The 15,988-nt window shown below is 40.0% G+C and overlaps 1 protein-coding gene across 1 annotated transcript in view; it reads right to left on the bottom strand.

Moving 5' to 3' along the window:
* FRMPD4 (FERM and PDZ domain containing 4) overlaps positions 1-15,988 on the bottom strand; it is a 114,305-nt gene that overhangs the window by 31,298 nt on the left and 67,019 nt on the right. Inside the window, exon 4 of the mRNA XM_010008788.1 lies at positions 550-595. Within this exon, the coding sequence (XP_010007090.1) occupies positions 550-595 (46 nt within the window). The remainder of the gene's footprint in view (positions 1-549; positions 596-15,988) is intronic.

Below are 15,988 nucleotides of genomic sequence, written 5' to 3'. Positions count from 1 at the left end.
CAGCAGGAGGTGTCCCTGCCCATGCAGGGAGGTTGGAACTAGATGATCTTTAAGGTCCCTTCCAACCCAAACCACTGTAAGATTCCATGATTCTGTGATTCTACCAGTCCCTTCAAGCCAGCCTCAAGCCATTGCCTGTCTCTCCGTTCTCTCCCCTTGCCTTCACACACCCTGAGCTGGACATGGAGTCAGGGCCTTCCCTTGCATAAAAGTGCAGCCGGTTTGATGTAGCAGCTTAACTCTGTGGGACTGAGGCAGAATCAACAGAAAACCAGGAGCTGCAAAGAGCAGAAATTGAAGAAGAACTCAGCGTCCTGCTCTAGTTATCTCCTGGTATGAATTTAAAGTTACTGTTATTATTTAACTTGCTAATGCAGTCTTTGAGGGCAGGATGCAGTACTGCAGTCTTAAACATCCCCTTTAAAAGTCACAGCCCTTATCTCACTTATTTCTTTTTATTGCACAAATATGGTAGAGACAGAATATAGGCAGGAAAAAAAGCTGCTATGTTGCTAGGAAACTAATTCAGAAAACGCTGATGATACTTACAGGGTAAGGTTGAACAACAGTAAGGAGGATTGATTCTTTGCAGCTTCTATGAAAAGAAAAAAAAAAGTAAAATCAAGTAAAGATTAACATTTTTATTCACTACAGATAACCAGCTTTTTTTAATAGAGAAAACTGTAGTAATATAGCAAAATGTTTATTATAATCACATAGCAGAGAATTACAGAGGTTAATAAAATACCAAAATACCAATGGATATTAAAAAAAATGTTTTTTCCAATCTAAGAAATAGAATTGAATTAACTTTACAGTTTATACTATTTAATATTTGCTTCATCAGAGACACCTGCATGCTGCAATAATGATTCTCTCCAGCAAGAATGAAAGAACATTTGATTAATCCTATCAGTTCAGCATCTGCAGACCATGACTTTCCTTCACCTACTTTACAAATGCAAGTCAATTTACTATCTAGCTCTTGAACACTTAATGCCAAATTTATCTGAAGACAGCAGTCTTTTTGAAACAAAAATTAGGATCAAATTTAGTCCCCATTTCTTCTATAGCTCATCTTTTTTAAATGGGTGGAAAAAGACTAATCTTTGGTGAATAGCCCTGTTAGATTTCTTCTTGTTTTCACAAGATTGTTAAATAAAGGTTTTTCTTTAAAATTAAACAGCTCTTTAGGATGAAAGTAGTAAACGGAAAACGTATAAGCAGCTCTAAGAAAACCCAAATGATTTACAGGATAAAGATAAAAAATTATTAGAAATCTTGATATTATCAAGTGATCTAGACAAATGACAAGTGTATATTTTGACTGCTGAGGGGCAGCTGGGGGTGAGGGATAACTGGGGAAAAATAAGGGAAAAATGGAAGAAGAAGGGCCAATACCTCTTGTATTAAATTGTTGGTCAGATGGCTGCTGAGGGCAATATTAAAAAAATAGGTCAACTGCTATTTTATTGAGATAGAGTTGATTTTCTGCGCTTCAAGTACAACTAATTGTTGATGTGCTTTATTGCCTGGCTTACTTAAGTGTAACTGATATCGGCATGTCCGATCTGCTTAGCAGAACTAACTAAAATTCACACCACTGATAGGCAACTTGAAACAAAAAGCAAAGAAAACAGAGACTGAAGACCCAGTCAGCAAATTGGTTTGGGAAGTCAGGCTATATTTGATTAAGCCAGCACATCTCTGAAGGCCAAATGGGATTGCAAGTTCTACTTCTATCAAAGCCCTCAGTCAGGCAAGAGGCAAGGTCTGGTCAAATAAGCCCCAATAAAAATGTGTTCAGCTTCAATTTTTACTCCTCTTATTAGACATTTGTATCATTACGCTAAAAGCATATAGGTAGACTTTTCAAAAGGAGAGACTGAAGGAGGGACTCTGGCATATCCACTGCACCACCCAGCTGGGTGTCATCAGCAAATGTGGTGAGGGTGCTCTCAATGCCACCATTAATGTTGTTAATGAAGATATTATATAATATAGAATATATATTATATGTTACATATTATATAAAACGTATTTTTATATGTTATTAGATTATAATATAAGTTATATAATATATATTATATAATATAATGAAGATATATAACTACTTCAAGGAATTTGCCACAATCATTTTCATTTCAATAAAACATGTCCCAAAGTTAAACTCCAGAAACTATTTATTCCATCAGGATACAAACTTTATTTACAATGTTCACATTTCTGAAAACTTCCAGTTAATTTTTAATGCCTGTAGGCTGCATTTTTTGGAATCTCCACAATTATACCTCATTAAACTCCATTGCTATTCTTGAAGAGTTCATAGCTTGTTGTTTAAAAAAAAATACAACCTCCATTCTGTTTTGGCTAACAACAGGATTCCCTCTATTTGTTTTTCTGTTCTACCTACCACATTTTTGGGAAGTTGAAAATGCATTGTAAGAAATGTAATTTATTTCAATAATCTCACAGTCACACCTATGCTACCCACATCTATGCAGTCTGTCACTGCTGTATTAATCTAGGCATACAAGTAGACAGAAAAGCCCATGGTTCTTAGTTATGGGTTAAACTGCAACCCTGGGATAGCAACTCCATGCCCACTGGACCTCTTCCATTACTGTCAACACACTGATTTGTGTTTTCAAGCAACATAAATTACTACCACCCGTGCCTCCTGTGTGCCAGCTACCTAGAGAGTTGCCTTTAAAAAAGAGAATCACCTTATCTTGAAAATGTTTTTCAACTCTTCATTATTCTTGGATTAAGCCTGTCCAAGTGCCAGTGTAGGCAAGATTCATCCTAGACTAACAAGAGCTCATTTTAAACAAAAAGCTAAAAAAACAACACTTTCAGAATGTGACTAAGGAAAAAAGAAATAGTATGTATTACAGATATTTTATTACCTTTCATACTCACTTAAGCACAACTGAATTACTTCTCTTTTAAGTCTACATACTCTTTTAGAGTCACTGAAGATGAAACATCCACAACTCCATGCTTGGACAACAGCTGCAAACATTCTGGGTGCTTTGCCATCTGCCTAGCTACTACCACCACCGCAATAAAAGATCATCATGTTTCTTGAATTTCCTGACATTGAAATCAAATGTTGAGAAAAAGCCTAAAATCTGAGAAGTGCAATTGGAATTCCAGTGATTCATCTCTCTGTCCCTCCCTGTGCCACACGTGATGATTATATTTTTCCATTCTCCTTACTCCTTACTTACAGCTACTTAGGCTGTAACAACGAGAGAATACAGATGGTTTGAGAATCAAATTATAGCACACTTTAAAGGTTAAAGTTGTATTATTAAGTATCGTGCATCTAAGGCTACACGAGGCATTAACATTCAGCCACAATGCCAGCCATTGACTTAATCTCTGAATTTGCAACTGGAAATCACTTTCTCTTGCTTTCTTTCTAGCTGAAAAAGAGGGTTGAGAGGGCAGATGAAGGACATGGGGAGACTCCCAGTATCTGAGTCATATGGAAAAAGTGAGCTCTCTGTCCTCTGTATGCATTCTACAGCAAATATAGCATATGAATAAAGAGTACAAATATATATGTGTATATATATATATATATAATTACCTGTACTGGCTCTTAAGAATGGAAAATGGAAAATCGTTCAAGCTAATATAAAAGCTTTTAGCAATCTTGCATACTAGAGGAATACTAGGCAACTCTCCCAGTAAAGATGAATGAATTAGGAATTGACATATAAGAAATCATATCATTTACAGGGAATACAATTAAGAAAAATCTTTCTCTTAACTATAATTTATATCTGTTTCACTCACACCAAACACCAAATTCTGAAACTCTTGTTTTGAAGTGCTTTGTTCTCTGCTATTTCAGGATCCTCTGTTTCGCTTTGAGTTTTGCTATTGATGAGAAAGGTCTGAATTTCACAGTTCAGGAGCGTGATGCCATGATTTGCAGTATGCTTCACACTGCATTTTTGAAGTAAGGAAATGGAAATCAATGGGTCAAAAACTAACTGCAAAATGTAACAGATCACTTCAAATGGCCTACTTAAAGCTAAGGAAAGTGGAACTCATCTTCAAATTCTAGCATCTAGGCTAGAGAAAAATTATTACACAGTGGAATGTCTTTCATTATTATGAAGATAAAGGCAGTAATAACAAAGAATGTTTGCACAGTTACTCTATTGTAGTACACTTTGAATTACTTCAGAAGGAACATTTTTATTTGAGATGTATGTACATTTTTTTACATAAAACCTGTTCTATAGTAGTTATCTTCATCTTGGAAAGCTCTAAATTTCACTTCTCCAGACTTTTATCATGAGCCACAGCTGCTGTGGAAAAGAACAGTTTGCCCTAGATATCTGCCTAGATTTACTTCCAATGGAGACTTCTTCTGGAAGGACCTTGGTGGGACACAGTAGACCACCTTAACCCTGTGTTGCCTCATCCTCCACTGTTCTCAGGCAGCCCCCAATAGTGTGTCTCCAGGTCCTCCAGTGATGCCAACCTACCTGAGGGGCATAGAGGAATCTTGATAAGCTAGCAATCAAACTCAGTATTCATTTACACCCATGGAACAAGGCAGAGGAACAGGGGGAGAGAGGCTTTAAAAAGATGATGCCTTTCCCCAAGGCTATTTTTGTCACAGGAGCAGGGCTATGCAAACACAAACACACAAGCTAAAAGCCCAAGGAGTCCATCTCCTCTGCACCAGAGAACTCCTCCCGCAAGAGCCATGGTGTTTGGAGCTCTACCTCCTCTGTTTCCAAAGGCATCACCACAGCACACAAACCTCAGGGAGCGCTTCCATGACTCAGTAGCTTCTAACTGAGAGGTACAATAGATTAAACCAGGCTGGAAGCCATGCTGCTGTGGGCGGATCTCTTCTGATTATATCTACCCATAGATCAATGTTGTTTTAGCAACAGGTGGAATCTGACTTCTCCAAGTCTAGGAGGAGGATACTTTCCAGACAATTTTTAAGGGAACACAGAAAATTGTATTTTCTCAAGAGGTTGCCAATATAAAAACTGCTTAAAAATTGGCTGGATGGCTGGGCCAAGAGAGTTGTGGTAAATGGGGTCAAATCTAGTTGGTGGCTGGTCACCAGTGGTGTCCCTCAGGGACCAGTCTTCTTCAGTATCTTTATCAATTAATGATCTGGCTGAGGGGATTGAGTGCACCCTCAGAAACTTTGCAGATGACGCTAAACTAGGGTGGAGTGTTGATCTGCTTGAGGGCAGGGAGGCTCTGCTGAGAGACATGGACAGGCTGGGTCGATGGGCCAAGGCATTTGTATGAGGTTCAATAAGGCCAAATGCTGAGTCCTGCATTTCAGTCACAAACCCCCCACGCAATCCTACAGGCTTGAAGAAGAGTGGCTGGAGAGCTTCCCAGCAGAAAAGGACCTGGGGGTGCTGGTGGACAGCTGGCTCAACATGAGCCAGCAGTGTGCCCTGGTGGCCAAGGCCAACAGCATCCTGGCTTGTATCAGGCCTGCACCACATCCTGCATGGCCAGCAGGAGCAGGGAGGTGATCGTGCCCCTGAACTCGGCACTGGTGAAGCCACAGCTCGAGTGCTGTGTGCAGCTCTGGGCCCCTCACTACAAGAAGGACACTGAGGTGCTGAAGCATGTCCAGAGAAGAGCTACCAAGCTGGTGAAGGGCCTAGAGAACAAGTCATACAAGGAGCAGCTGAGGGAACTAGGGATGTTTAGTTTGGAGAAGAGGAGGCTGAGAGGAAACCTCATTGCTCTCTACAACTACCTTGAAAGGAGGTTGTAGGGAGGTGGGTTTTGGCCTCTTCTCCCTAGTGAATAACGACAGGACCAGAGGAAATGGTCTGAAGTTGTGGCAGGGGAGGTTTAGGCTGGACATTAGGAAGAATTTCTTTACTGAAAGAGTGATCAGGCACTGGAACGGCCTGCCCAGGGAGGTGGTGGAGTCACCATCCTTGGAGGTATTCAAGGAATGCGTAGATGTGGAACTTCAGGGCATGCTCTAGCAGCCAAAATAGTAGGGTTGTTTTTTGTGTGGGTGTTATTATGTAGAGTGTGTGTGGTGTTTGTGCTTGTTTGGGGTTTTGTTTGTAGGGGGGGGTTGGGTGGTGTTTTGTATGTTTTTTGTTTTGGTTTGCTTTGGTTTTGGTTTTAGATTTTGTTTTGTTGTTTTTTGCTGATGGTTGGACTCACTGATCTCAGAGGTTCTTACCAACCATCACTATTCTGTGATTCTGTGATGTATGGCACAAGAAATGCTTGAAGTGTGGCAGTGGGATTTCAGTCTCTGTCTGTTCATTTGGTTACACTGATCTTCAAGAAGTCTCTCTGAAGATCTATACACAGCTAGAGATGGGCGTTCCTTCCATCACACTATGCAGGCAAGGCAGGGTATGCCATGCATGGCATTACACTCCCAACTCTATCCCAGAAGACAGTTGCAGAAGTGCAGCAGGCAAGAAATGTAGCAGGAGGCTCATTAAATAAGGCACACTACCACAGATGGGAGGTGTGGGGTCCCACTTTGAAGAGGAAGGATAACACTGTATGATATGTAGATATAGAAGATGAGACATGGGGTCTTGCTTTGCATGCGGACACATGAGGACCAACCTAAGAGATTAATGGAAGCATCAGGTTAGATGCTGGTTTTTTGTTGTTGTTTGCTGTTGTTTTTCCAGGGATGACAGAACAGAGAGCACAAAGATGGTGTTCAGGTCCTATTTTTGGAGATAGGAAAAGTGCATGGGAATCTCTGGTAGCAGAAGGCAGAGGGATCACACTAAGATTTGGAAAGCTAGTGGCTGCTTCTTCCACTGCTGTTAATAGTATTACCTGCTCTTAGCCTCACTGTCGATGTAGCGAAATAATCCTGACATCCAAGCAACTTCACCTTGTGAACTCCTGAACCCTAGAGTTTAATTTGAATAGCGCTGCCGCTTCACAAGGTCCTTGAAATTTAAGTCTGCCATTAAATATGTGAGGACATGCAGCAGCAGAAGCAATGTGCATAAAAACCTGGGAATTTCATAGGATTCCTTTTTGAATGTCTAAGCCCTAAAAACTGTGCAAGTAACGGATGCTTGAAATGACCGTTGCCACATAATGTATAAAAGATATAAGCAGGGGATTATTATTGCACTGCAGGATCAAACCGCAGCAGAAACACAGCTGAGAGAAAAGATACTCTGATAGGAACATAAATAACTTCAACAATAGCATACAGAAAATTACTGTCAAAGCAAATTGTGTTTTATATAAATGTTCTTCTTTCTTTTAAAGGTCTGGCATGGTGTGAAAGTCAATCTTTAAAATTGTCACAGGCTGCAGCTGGCACTAATTGGAACCCTTGTTGTCAGTCTCCATAAGGGGCCAAGAAGCGAGCGTGTCTGCAGGCTGAATTATGTTCGCCTCCTGCAACAGAAGTGGTCCCTTCAGATCAGGGCTGTGGCACACACTGGCGGGCTTTCATACAGGAGATGCCATTTCAGATGTCTCTGCAGTAAAGGCTTTAAGAATAAAAAAGCCTCCTGTTCTCTAAGGCTGTCCATCTGTCAAGCTTTCACATGTACCAAATTCTCTCAGTTTTCTCCTTTATTAGCACTGGGGCAAGGTGAGTCCTACAAAGAAGTTGTGCTTGAATTTCAGTGCTCTATGAAGAACTAAATTTACCTTTAGCCAAAATCCTTCTGTCCACAAATACCCAAAACTGTTCAGTTGCTTTTATTCTCAATTTTAAGGCTATAATCTTTGTAACTGAGTTCTCAAAATGTTAGTCAAACAATAAATACCTGTGCATTCCATACAAGAGCACCTTGATAAAGCTGCTTGAATATCAACAGCAGGGTTATGCTACCGTCTAACTGCTGAGCAATGCTACTTGCAGACCTCTATCAGACAGTGTCTTACCAGCTTCTTCTTACTACACCGGCCTTCAATTAATTGTGGAGCCCACAATAGCAGCAATATGTAGAAAACCCTACACTGACTGAGCTGCCTTCTTTAGGCAACCAGTTTCCTGTTTACACTGATCCATGACAGTCTCCCTCAGGCCCTGAGAGAACTTGGCTTAAACCTCAAGATGGAGTAGAGGACATATTAGGAGTTACTAACATCAGAGTTGTCCATTTTAACAGAATCTGCATTTACTTGTTTTGGCCAGTGTGAAAGCTCAGAGCCAGATGAGCATGAATGTACATCTGATGGACTGAGACTTTGACCAAGTCCAACTGTTAGCAAGCTACCACCACACTGTCACAGCCTATATTACTTCACACTGCATGAAGATGTCATCCTGCCAAGGAGAAAAACATGGTACTTACTCCCCTATTAATTAATTGTTCAGCTGTCCTCTTCTAATTAGACTTTCTGCACATTAGTTTCAAATGATCAAAGACAGATAAAGTGGGATGATATTGGTCTCTCAGGTCACTTATCCAGGCCAACGTTTCAAGTGCTAGTTTTCCCATCATTAACTGCCAAAGCCTCAGAAGCTCTTAGGGAAAGTTAATTCTCAAAGTCTAATGAACAAAGCACAATATAAACTGTCTATTGATAAGACATCTTCAGCAATGGCGCTATAGAGCTATCATACAATAACATAAAAGTAAAATATCTACCGACCAGGGTGGTCTCACCATGGAAAGGGCAGTTCTACTCTCCTGAAAATTTCCCAGCTTTATTTGTCAGACTATGTTGTTTTCATCAGAGTGCAATGACTTTTAAATGGCATTTCTGTGGGCCTTTTGAGTGAGCACTTTCAGACGGGGTTTCTTAGCGAGCTGAGTGCCATGTTCTTTTCCCATTCTGCAGCTGCCCATCTGCATAAGCTGACAGGTACACTATGGCTGCTCAATGCACACACTGCTTGGATACCTTAAGGGCAGCAACTAACTTGGGATCACTTATTTTTTGCACTAGCATACTTACTGAGGACTTTCAGGAACTTGGACTGCACTGCAACAATAAGGTGGCAGAACAAAATGCACAACACGGTAAATTCTAACCATTCTACAAAATCTAGCCTGACACTGACATGAAAGATTATGCTTTGAAACAGTGGCACGAACCAGTTCTCTGGTGCAGCCACCAGAGACCTAGCAAAGATCATGAAATCTATTCAAATTACTTAGTAATTTCTTAATTTTAACCTTCAAAAAATGGAGCCATCATGACTTTGTTACAGGTGTGTATGTGGTCACAGCAAAATCTAATCTGAAAAATGCTAAACGTAATTACAATATCATTCTAATTTTCTATAATTTTTGTAAATATATTTGGATGCTCAAAGTGGATTCAGAATTAATTTACCTGGGAGAGGGAAAGAAAAGGACTACACCTTGAGTGCTTTTCTGTAGAGGTTCCACATGTTCCTCTATGCTATTTGAATTAGATTGAGAGAGGCTTTCTTGTGCTCTACCGAATTTCCAGCAGTTGCTTAGACACCTTGATGCAGTCACATAAACACCTGAATCTTTACTTCATTAGTGGAAACTGACAAAATAACGAAGTTTAAAGGGCTGAAGAAAGTGCGGTAACTTTCCAAGTACTGGAAATGGTTGTTCCATTCACTTACCTCAGTACAAAGGAGAGACTAACAATACAATGTAGCAATGTAAAAGAATGTTTCACAGAACAAATGTAACCCTAATATTCACATAATGAAGACTTTTTCACTTCACTTTTTTTTTTTTTTTTTCCCCTTCTTTCAAAGAAACATAGTGTACATTTTCATTTAGGAAGGAAACTCCCCCCAATGGCTTATTTTTAATGTCTTGGGTTTTGCTGACACTACGTTAGAAAGTAACAATCATCCCTTCGCTTAATTTTTTTTTTTTTTTCCTCTAGTTTTGCTGCAGAGCTCTCACACCCCATGGTAAGTGAAGGTTTTGATTTAATTGATGCTGGGCTACTTATCTTTGTTTTAAGAGGCAGAGCAGCATGTCAAGACATCTTGACAATGGAGCAAAAAGAATAAAAGAGAAATACTAATTCCTTGAATAGTCACATAGTATCAGGGGGAAAATCATCAGCGTAAGACCAACAGCCATGGTGATGGATTAACAATACACTAAATCAGGCTTCCAGTAGTGGACTGGAAAATCTGTGGCTGTGCAGTGCACAGCTCTGGAGCAGTGTTTAAGCAGTGCCTATCAGTAGCAGCACACTCAGAAACTTGAATAAAATATATTTTATACAGGATTAGGTATTGCCTTTCTTTCAGCAAATGCCATAAAGTTAGCACAGAAGTCAACAAAAACTCCATGGCAGGTATAATGGATAATTTCACAGAAAAGTAACTCTGTGGCCAGGTTAAAACTGCACTGGTGATTAAACAAGCAAGGTGCAGGTCTGTTACCATAAACCATGAAACCAACCCGGGACTGTCATGTGACTGCTTGTGGCCACAATGACATGAAAGGATGTGAAGGCAAGTGCACTTGATGGGATAGTCACAACATCTACTGGCAGCAGGCAAGGTGCTGCTGCAGCCTTCCATGATGAAATCATGTTTCTAGCCAAGCTCTTTGCCTACCAAGTCTTGCCAAAAGTTAGGCCACTGATACACCCTTATTAATGTAATGCAAATATTGCTTCATTAGTGCTTCTGCTCTCCCAACAGTCTCCCTCTACTCTGATTCTTGTCATAGGTGGACAAACTCTGGACAGAGAGTAGATTTACTGTACATGCTGTTGTGGCTTTTTTTGTACAGTGAATTTGGTCAATCTATGTAGCATGGCAGTTAAGAGATCAATTAAAAAAAAATCAATAAAATGTATTATCTAATGCCAAACATTTTTAATAAATAATTACGGCAATGAATTAAAATAAACACTGGTATAAACTCACAGTTCCTTGCTGAGAAGCAAGAAAATAAAGTACTCTAAAATTACAGTTCAAATTGGAAATAAGGGAGTGAAAGAAAAGACAACTGAAGATGTCAGCAAGTGTAGAGGACTGATGCCTGTATCAATAAGGTTGCAAAAGAGATTGACAGGAGTTACATATTGAAAGGGAGGAAAGATGACTAAAAATGAGAAAATAATATAAGCATAATATTTTATGATCAGAGCTCCATTTTCATTTGTACTGAAGTTTTAGAAAACGTCACAGCTGCTATTTGTAATCTGCACAGCACAGGCATTCTCATTTTCAGTTCAGGGCATTGTGCATGTACTAATGGAAGGTCAGGTGTTCACATACATCCTTCATTCCTGCAGCTATTACATTTTTTTCTTTTCCTTAATGCTGTTCACAAAGCAGAACATCAGATAAATTTTGCTGATTAAATGTGAAATGTTTTAGGGCCATCTTGTTTTAGAGAGTTATCTGAGTTTTTATTAATAATACTTAACATTCACAAGGGCTATTTTGTGTCAGAAGTCCTACACAGATGTTATCTCATCTCTAAGAAATCCAATCAAGCAAAGAAAAATAAATTAGGAAGAGGAAGATGCATTCAGAAATGAGATAAAGCTCTTGAATTCTCAAGATTATTGAATTTTTAAGCACTAGATTATATACTGTTCTCAGTTCAATATTATTTGCTTTATTATTGTTCCTTAAGAACAACACATTCATTCAAAGAGTAAATGGTATTTTTCTTTCAGATACTTGAACATTATTATTCTTCCTTTTAAGTCTGATCTGCTTTTTTGGAATCCAGTCTAAGAGGATCTCTATTCTTAGTTATGGAAAACTTAGTTATATTTAAAATAATTAAAGATTGATAGAAATAGTTTTAAGAAATAAATGTTCCAAGAAAACAATATTCATTCAGTTCCTCATTAAGAAAAGTTTTAGTGGTCAGTGTTATTATTAGTGTATCTGCAAGGTTAGATGACGGATACTGAGCTGCAGAATGATTTTTGCTTACTGAGTCTGGAGTAGAAAATTGGTTGGGCAGATGCCAAAGACATATCCATGTGCCACTGAAGCAGTGTAAATTATGGCAAATGTGATTTTATAATGATTTGGATGGGTGGCCAAAGAAGCCACTCCTCTTAAGCTACCGTGCATGTGGGACATTAATCCAGCCAGCAGCAGTCCCGACATGCAAACCGTTTGGTTTTATTTGTGTCCTCACACATTATTTAATATATTTAAGATGTAGACTGATAGGAGAAAAAATTGAGTCAGAATTGTTGCCAGCCAGTTAACCACTTGCTTCTATCAAAGTCTATCAGTTATTAAACAGTCCCACTGTGAACATATATAATATATTCAGAATGTTTAAAATTCAAAGGTTCATCCCTCCTTTTTTTTTTTTTTTCTTACAGGATGTATTTATCTTGTGTGCTAAAATCAGTAGATATGACTTTAAAAATCTATTATATTTAAAGCTCTCTCCAGTCTTTCAAAACCATATTATTAATTTTCATTTAATACATCTAAATATTTATCCTGGTTAGCTTAGTAATGTATTTACACTTTTATACCCTTTATTTATTTCCTCCTTTGTATCACTAGAAATGTGTAATTTATTTTACATTTTCCCTGGGACAAGGAATCACTAATACAAGCCTCACTGAAAAGTTATGCTGTACAGAAATGTGGTCCTTAAGATAAAAGCTAAATTATACTTAATCAGAAATTCTTCCTTGATAAATGCAAAACATTGCAAAATATGGGGGGCGGGAGGGGGAAAGGAATATTTGAAAAGGGAAGAAGAAAATTACCCAGCAGATGCAAACCACGCATAAAATGCCGAACGGTTGCATTCTTCTGTCCACAGGGAAAAAGAAGACATAATCACAGTGCACTGGGATGAACCAATTTGAGGTTTAGTCTAGATACGATGGGTAACACCGGCAGTAAAAATACGACGCCGCTCTCTTTGATACCATTCCTTCCCCCTCGGAACACGCCCACGCCGGCAGAGCCCAGCCGGTGCCTTGTTACCCACACCAGACGGATGAGGTTCACTCAGGGCTACGAGGCGCACACGCTGCGCTCAGGGCACCCCCGCCCCAGCCCACCCACCACCACTGCAGCAAAAAAACACCACCACTGAAAACCAACCAGTTTTAGCACTGTCCTCTCCTGCTCTCTAGAAGCTGTGGGTAACAGGACTGAAGGGAAGGGCAGTAAAACGCCTCTCTGCTCTTTAGGAAAAGGGTGAGGGGGAGTAGGGAAGCTGTTCTTGGAGGAGGTGAATACTAAACTCACCATATAGCTGCAGCCAGAAGGTGGTAGGAGGGAAGATGGATATTGGTGTAGATGAAAGGACTGACTTCATGCGACCTGCTAAATTCATTTTATAGCTATTTTTAACATAATTTATTGGATATACTTGTATTTTTTCAGCTAGATGTATACCCCCTTTGGCTTGCCAGGGCACCTGTGTTTCCCCAGAGGAGTGCTGGGCGCCCCTGCATGGGGCTGGAGCCTTTGGCCTGTGCCACCTTGTACAGCAGGGATAGAGGCCCAGGGAGCTGGGCTGGGAGCAGGACATGGTGTGGCACGGAGACTGCCCTGGGAATGCCACAGCCTCTGCTCCCGGCACAGCTACTCTACTGTACTGAGCAATTATTTGACACAAAACCCTTAAGCAGGCAAAGTCACGGTATGCAAACGCTGTCTGAGCTGCAGCCTTGGTACCACTGGGCCAAGGGAATGCCACTGCCTCTGGCTGCAGCTCTGAATGGACCTGTCAGTAACCATCACCTCTGGGCCAAGCCAGTGCTGTCAGCGTGAGCAGCGCTTGCTACCAGCAGGTTTCTGGGGCAGGGTGCAGAGACACTGCCTGTGAATTGCAAACAGGCCAAGGTGAGAGAACCACAGCTGAGAGGCTCAGTCCAGCCAGCACAGCCAACCAGCCCCAGCACCTGTCCTCACAGTACTTTGGTGGTGAGATTCACTTGGGGCTGCTCTGAGCTGCATGAGCTATCACAGCTCAGAGCATGTCTCTAGACACTTTCTGTAATCAGAGGGACAGCTGTAAATAGTTTCTCCCCTCTTTAGCATGGCTACCAGCGACCAGCTTGGGCAAAAGGCCCAACTTTAAACAGCTGGAGTTCATAGCGGTGATTTTTCAGTAGGGCATGGGAGCAGTTGTATTGTTGAAAAACAACTCTGGCTGTCGTAGTTTGAGCCAACTCAAGTATGGTGCATAAAATGTCTCCCATATAAGCAAACAAAACAACTTCAAAGAGTCCAAAAAGTATATGATATCAAGGTTTCCTTCCACAGAAAAACTCCAATAAAGAAAAGCTTAGAGATCTGCAGTGTTCTTCTCTAGGGAGAACATCCTGTTCTTCTCTTGAACAGCTTATACTTCTGTTTCATCGTTAGTAGTTGAGGACTTTAAAGCTAGTTGATGAAGTTGTAAGGCACCATATATATCTCTCACTTCAGCTGCAATCATGAGATAAGCATCAAAAAAACCCTTTCAAAAGTCTTATCTTCTTCATTTGCACCCACTGACAATGATCTATCTGTGCAAGAATAAACTCCTTGTTCCAAGGACATGCATTAAAATTCAGTTCTCAAAGGAGCCATATCAGAGGATTTAGTATGCAAAGGATACGTGCTCCTTAAAAGCTGTATGTCAAACTGCAAGATTAAAAATAGACTTGTCAAAATCGAATCTGACAGAAATCACCATAACATCTCCTGTGTTCCAATGGACATAATATTCTTCATGATGTAGTCACACAGCAATTTTTCTGGGCAACCTGGAGACTCCTCTGGAGTCTAATTAGACTCCAAATGTGATTTTAAAAAAGCAAATTAAACCATTATTTTAAAATTATATTTACTGCTGATGCAAAGTGCTAGATTACAAGTATTGGCTGGCAGTTTCTTTGCATCTACAGGTCAGTAGTTTTTTGCATACATGTAAGTGAGAATAGCTAAGAGTCCATCCTCATGCATAATTTTGGCCTTTAGATTGAATCTGTAATTTAAAAAGAGGATGAGAGCAAGAATAAGATCTAAACACATAGGTCACAGACAACAGATAATGCATTTTTTGCAACTGTGACCCAAACTAGATACAAAATTGTCCAGGTGCATTTCAAGAATTCTTCATGCTATGTATGGCAATAGAAAAATAAAAAAGAAAGAGTTCAAAATTATTAATCTGTGACTCCAAATACTAAAAGTCTTTCAGATCTTGCAAATCCTTTTAAAAAAATTATTTTCAAGATAATTTTCATTCTTTAATTCTGTCCTATCCTGGCTTTTTGCATTACAGTGATGCTAAAAGATAACCTCTGGGCATGGGATCTTAAGTCTACAAAGGATCAACAGCCACAAAATTGTATAAAGAAAAGTGGCAGGGGAGAGAAAAATCCTTACAGACTCAGATTCTCAAAGACAATAATTAAAAAGACAAGTGGAGGAGGGTGATCTGAGATCTTTGAGAGGATTTGTTTTGTTTCCTTTCCTTCCTCTACCCTCTCCCCAACCGCAGTTTCCAGAGAAAAGTTCAAGTTTCATACCTTCTCTGTGGCTCTTCTGAAGATCCAATCTTCAGAAGGGAAATATATCAGGAAGGTCACCTATGAAGGGGATCTTTGCCCCTCAAAATCCAGAAGTTCAGCATTTGAACCACATAATATTAGCATTTTTAAAGGCAATGAGAAACAATACACTCTCCTAGTTCTTTGCTTCACCCTGTGAAACCAAATGTCTAACTGCATGCTACTGTTGCCAATATCATTAACCTATTTAATTCAGCCTGATGAACCTCAACATTTTGCAAAATGTGGTGGCGACTTTGTACTTCACTTGCAGTGCTGCTGCTGCCTTGCTTTAAGCTGGGGCAGTGTTCCCATCCTAGGAGAGGCCTGAAGAGCAATTCCTTCCCTGCCCCTTGGCAAAAAATCCCAGGTGTCCCAGAAGCAACTCACGTTTAGGTGACTGGAATGTAAATTCACTTGCAACACAAAGCCAACCACTGGAGATGCTTCTAGATCCCTACAGTGGCTTTATGCTGACTTTAGACCTGCCACTCCTTTTATCTCCCTCTCTGGAAGATGAAAGGAG

Source organism: Chaetura pelagica, unplaced genomic scaffold (assembly GCF_000747805.2).
Source record: "Chaetura pelagica isolate M959 unplaced genomic scaffold, ChaPel_1.0 scaffold512, whole genome shotgun sequence".
NCBI classification, from domain to species: domain Eukaryota; kingdom Metazoa; phylum Chordata; class Aves; order Apodiformes; family Apodidae; genus Chaetura; species Chaetura pelagica.
This window is presented reverse-complemented; position numbering and strand designations above follow the sequence as displayed.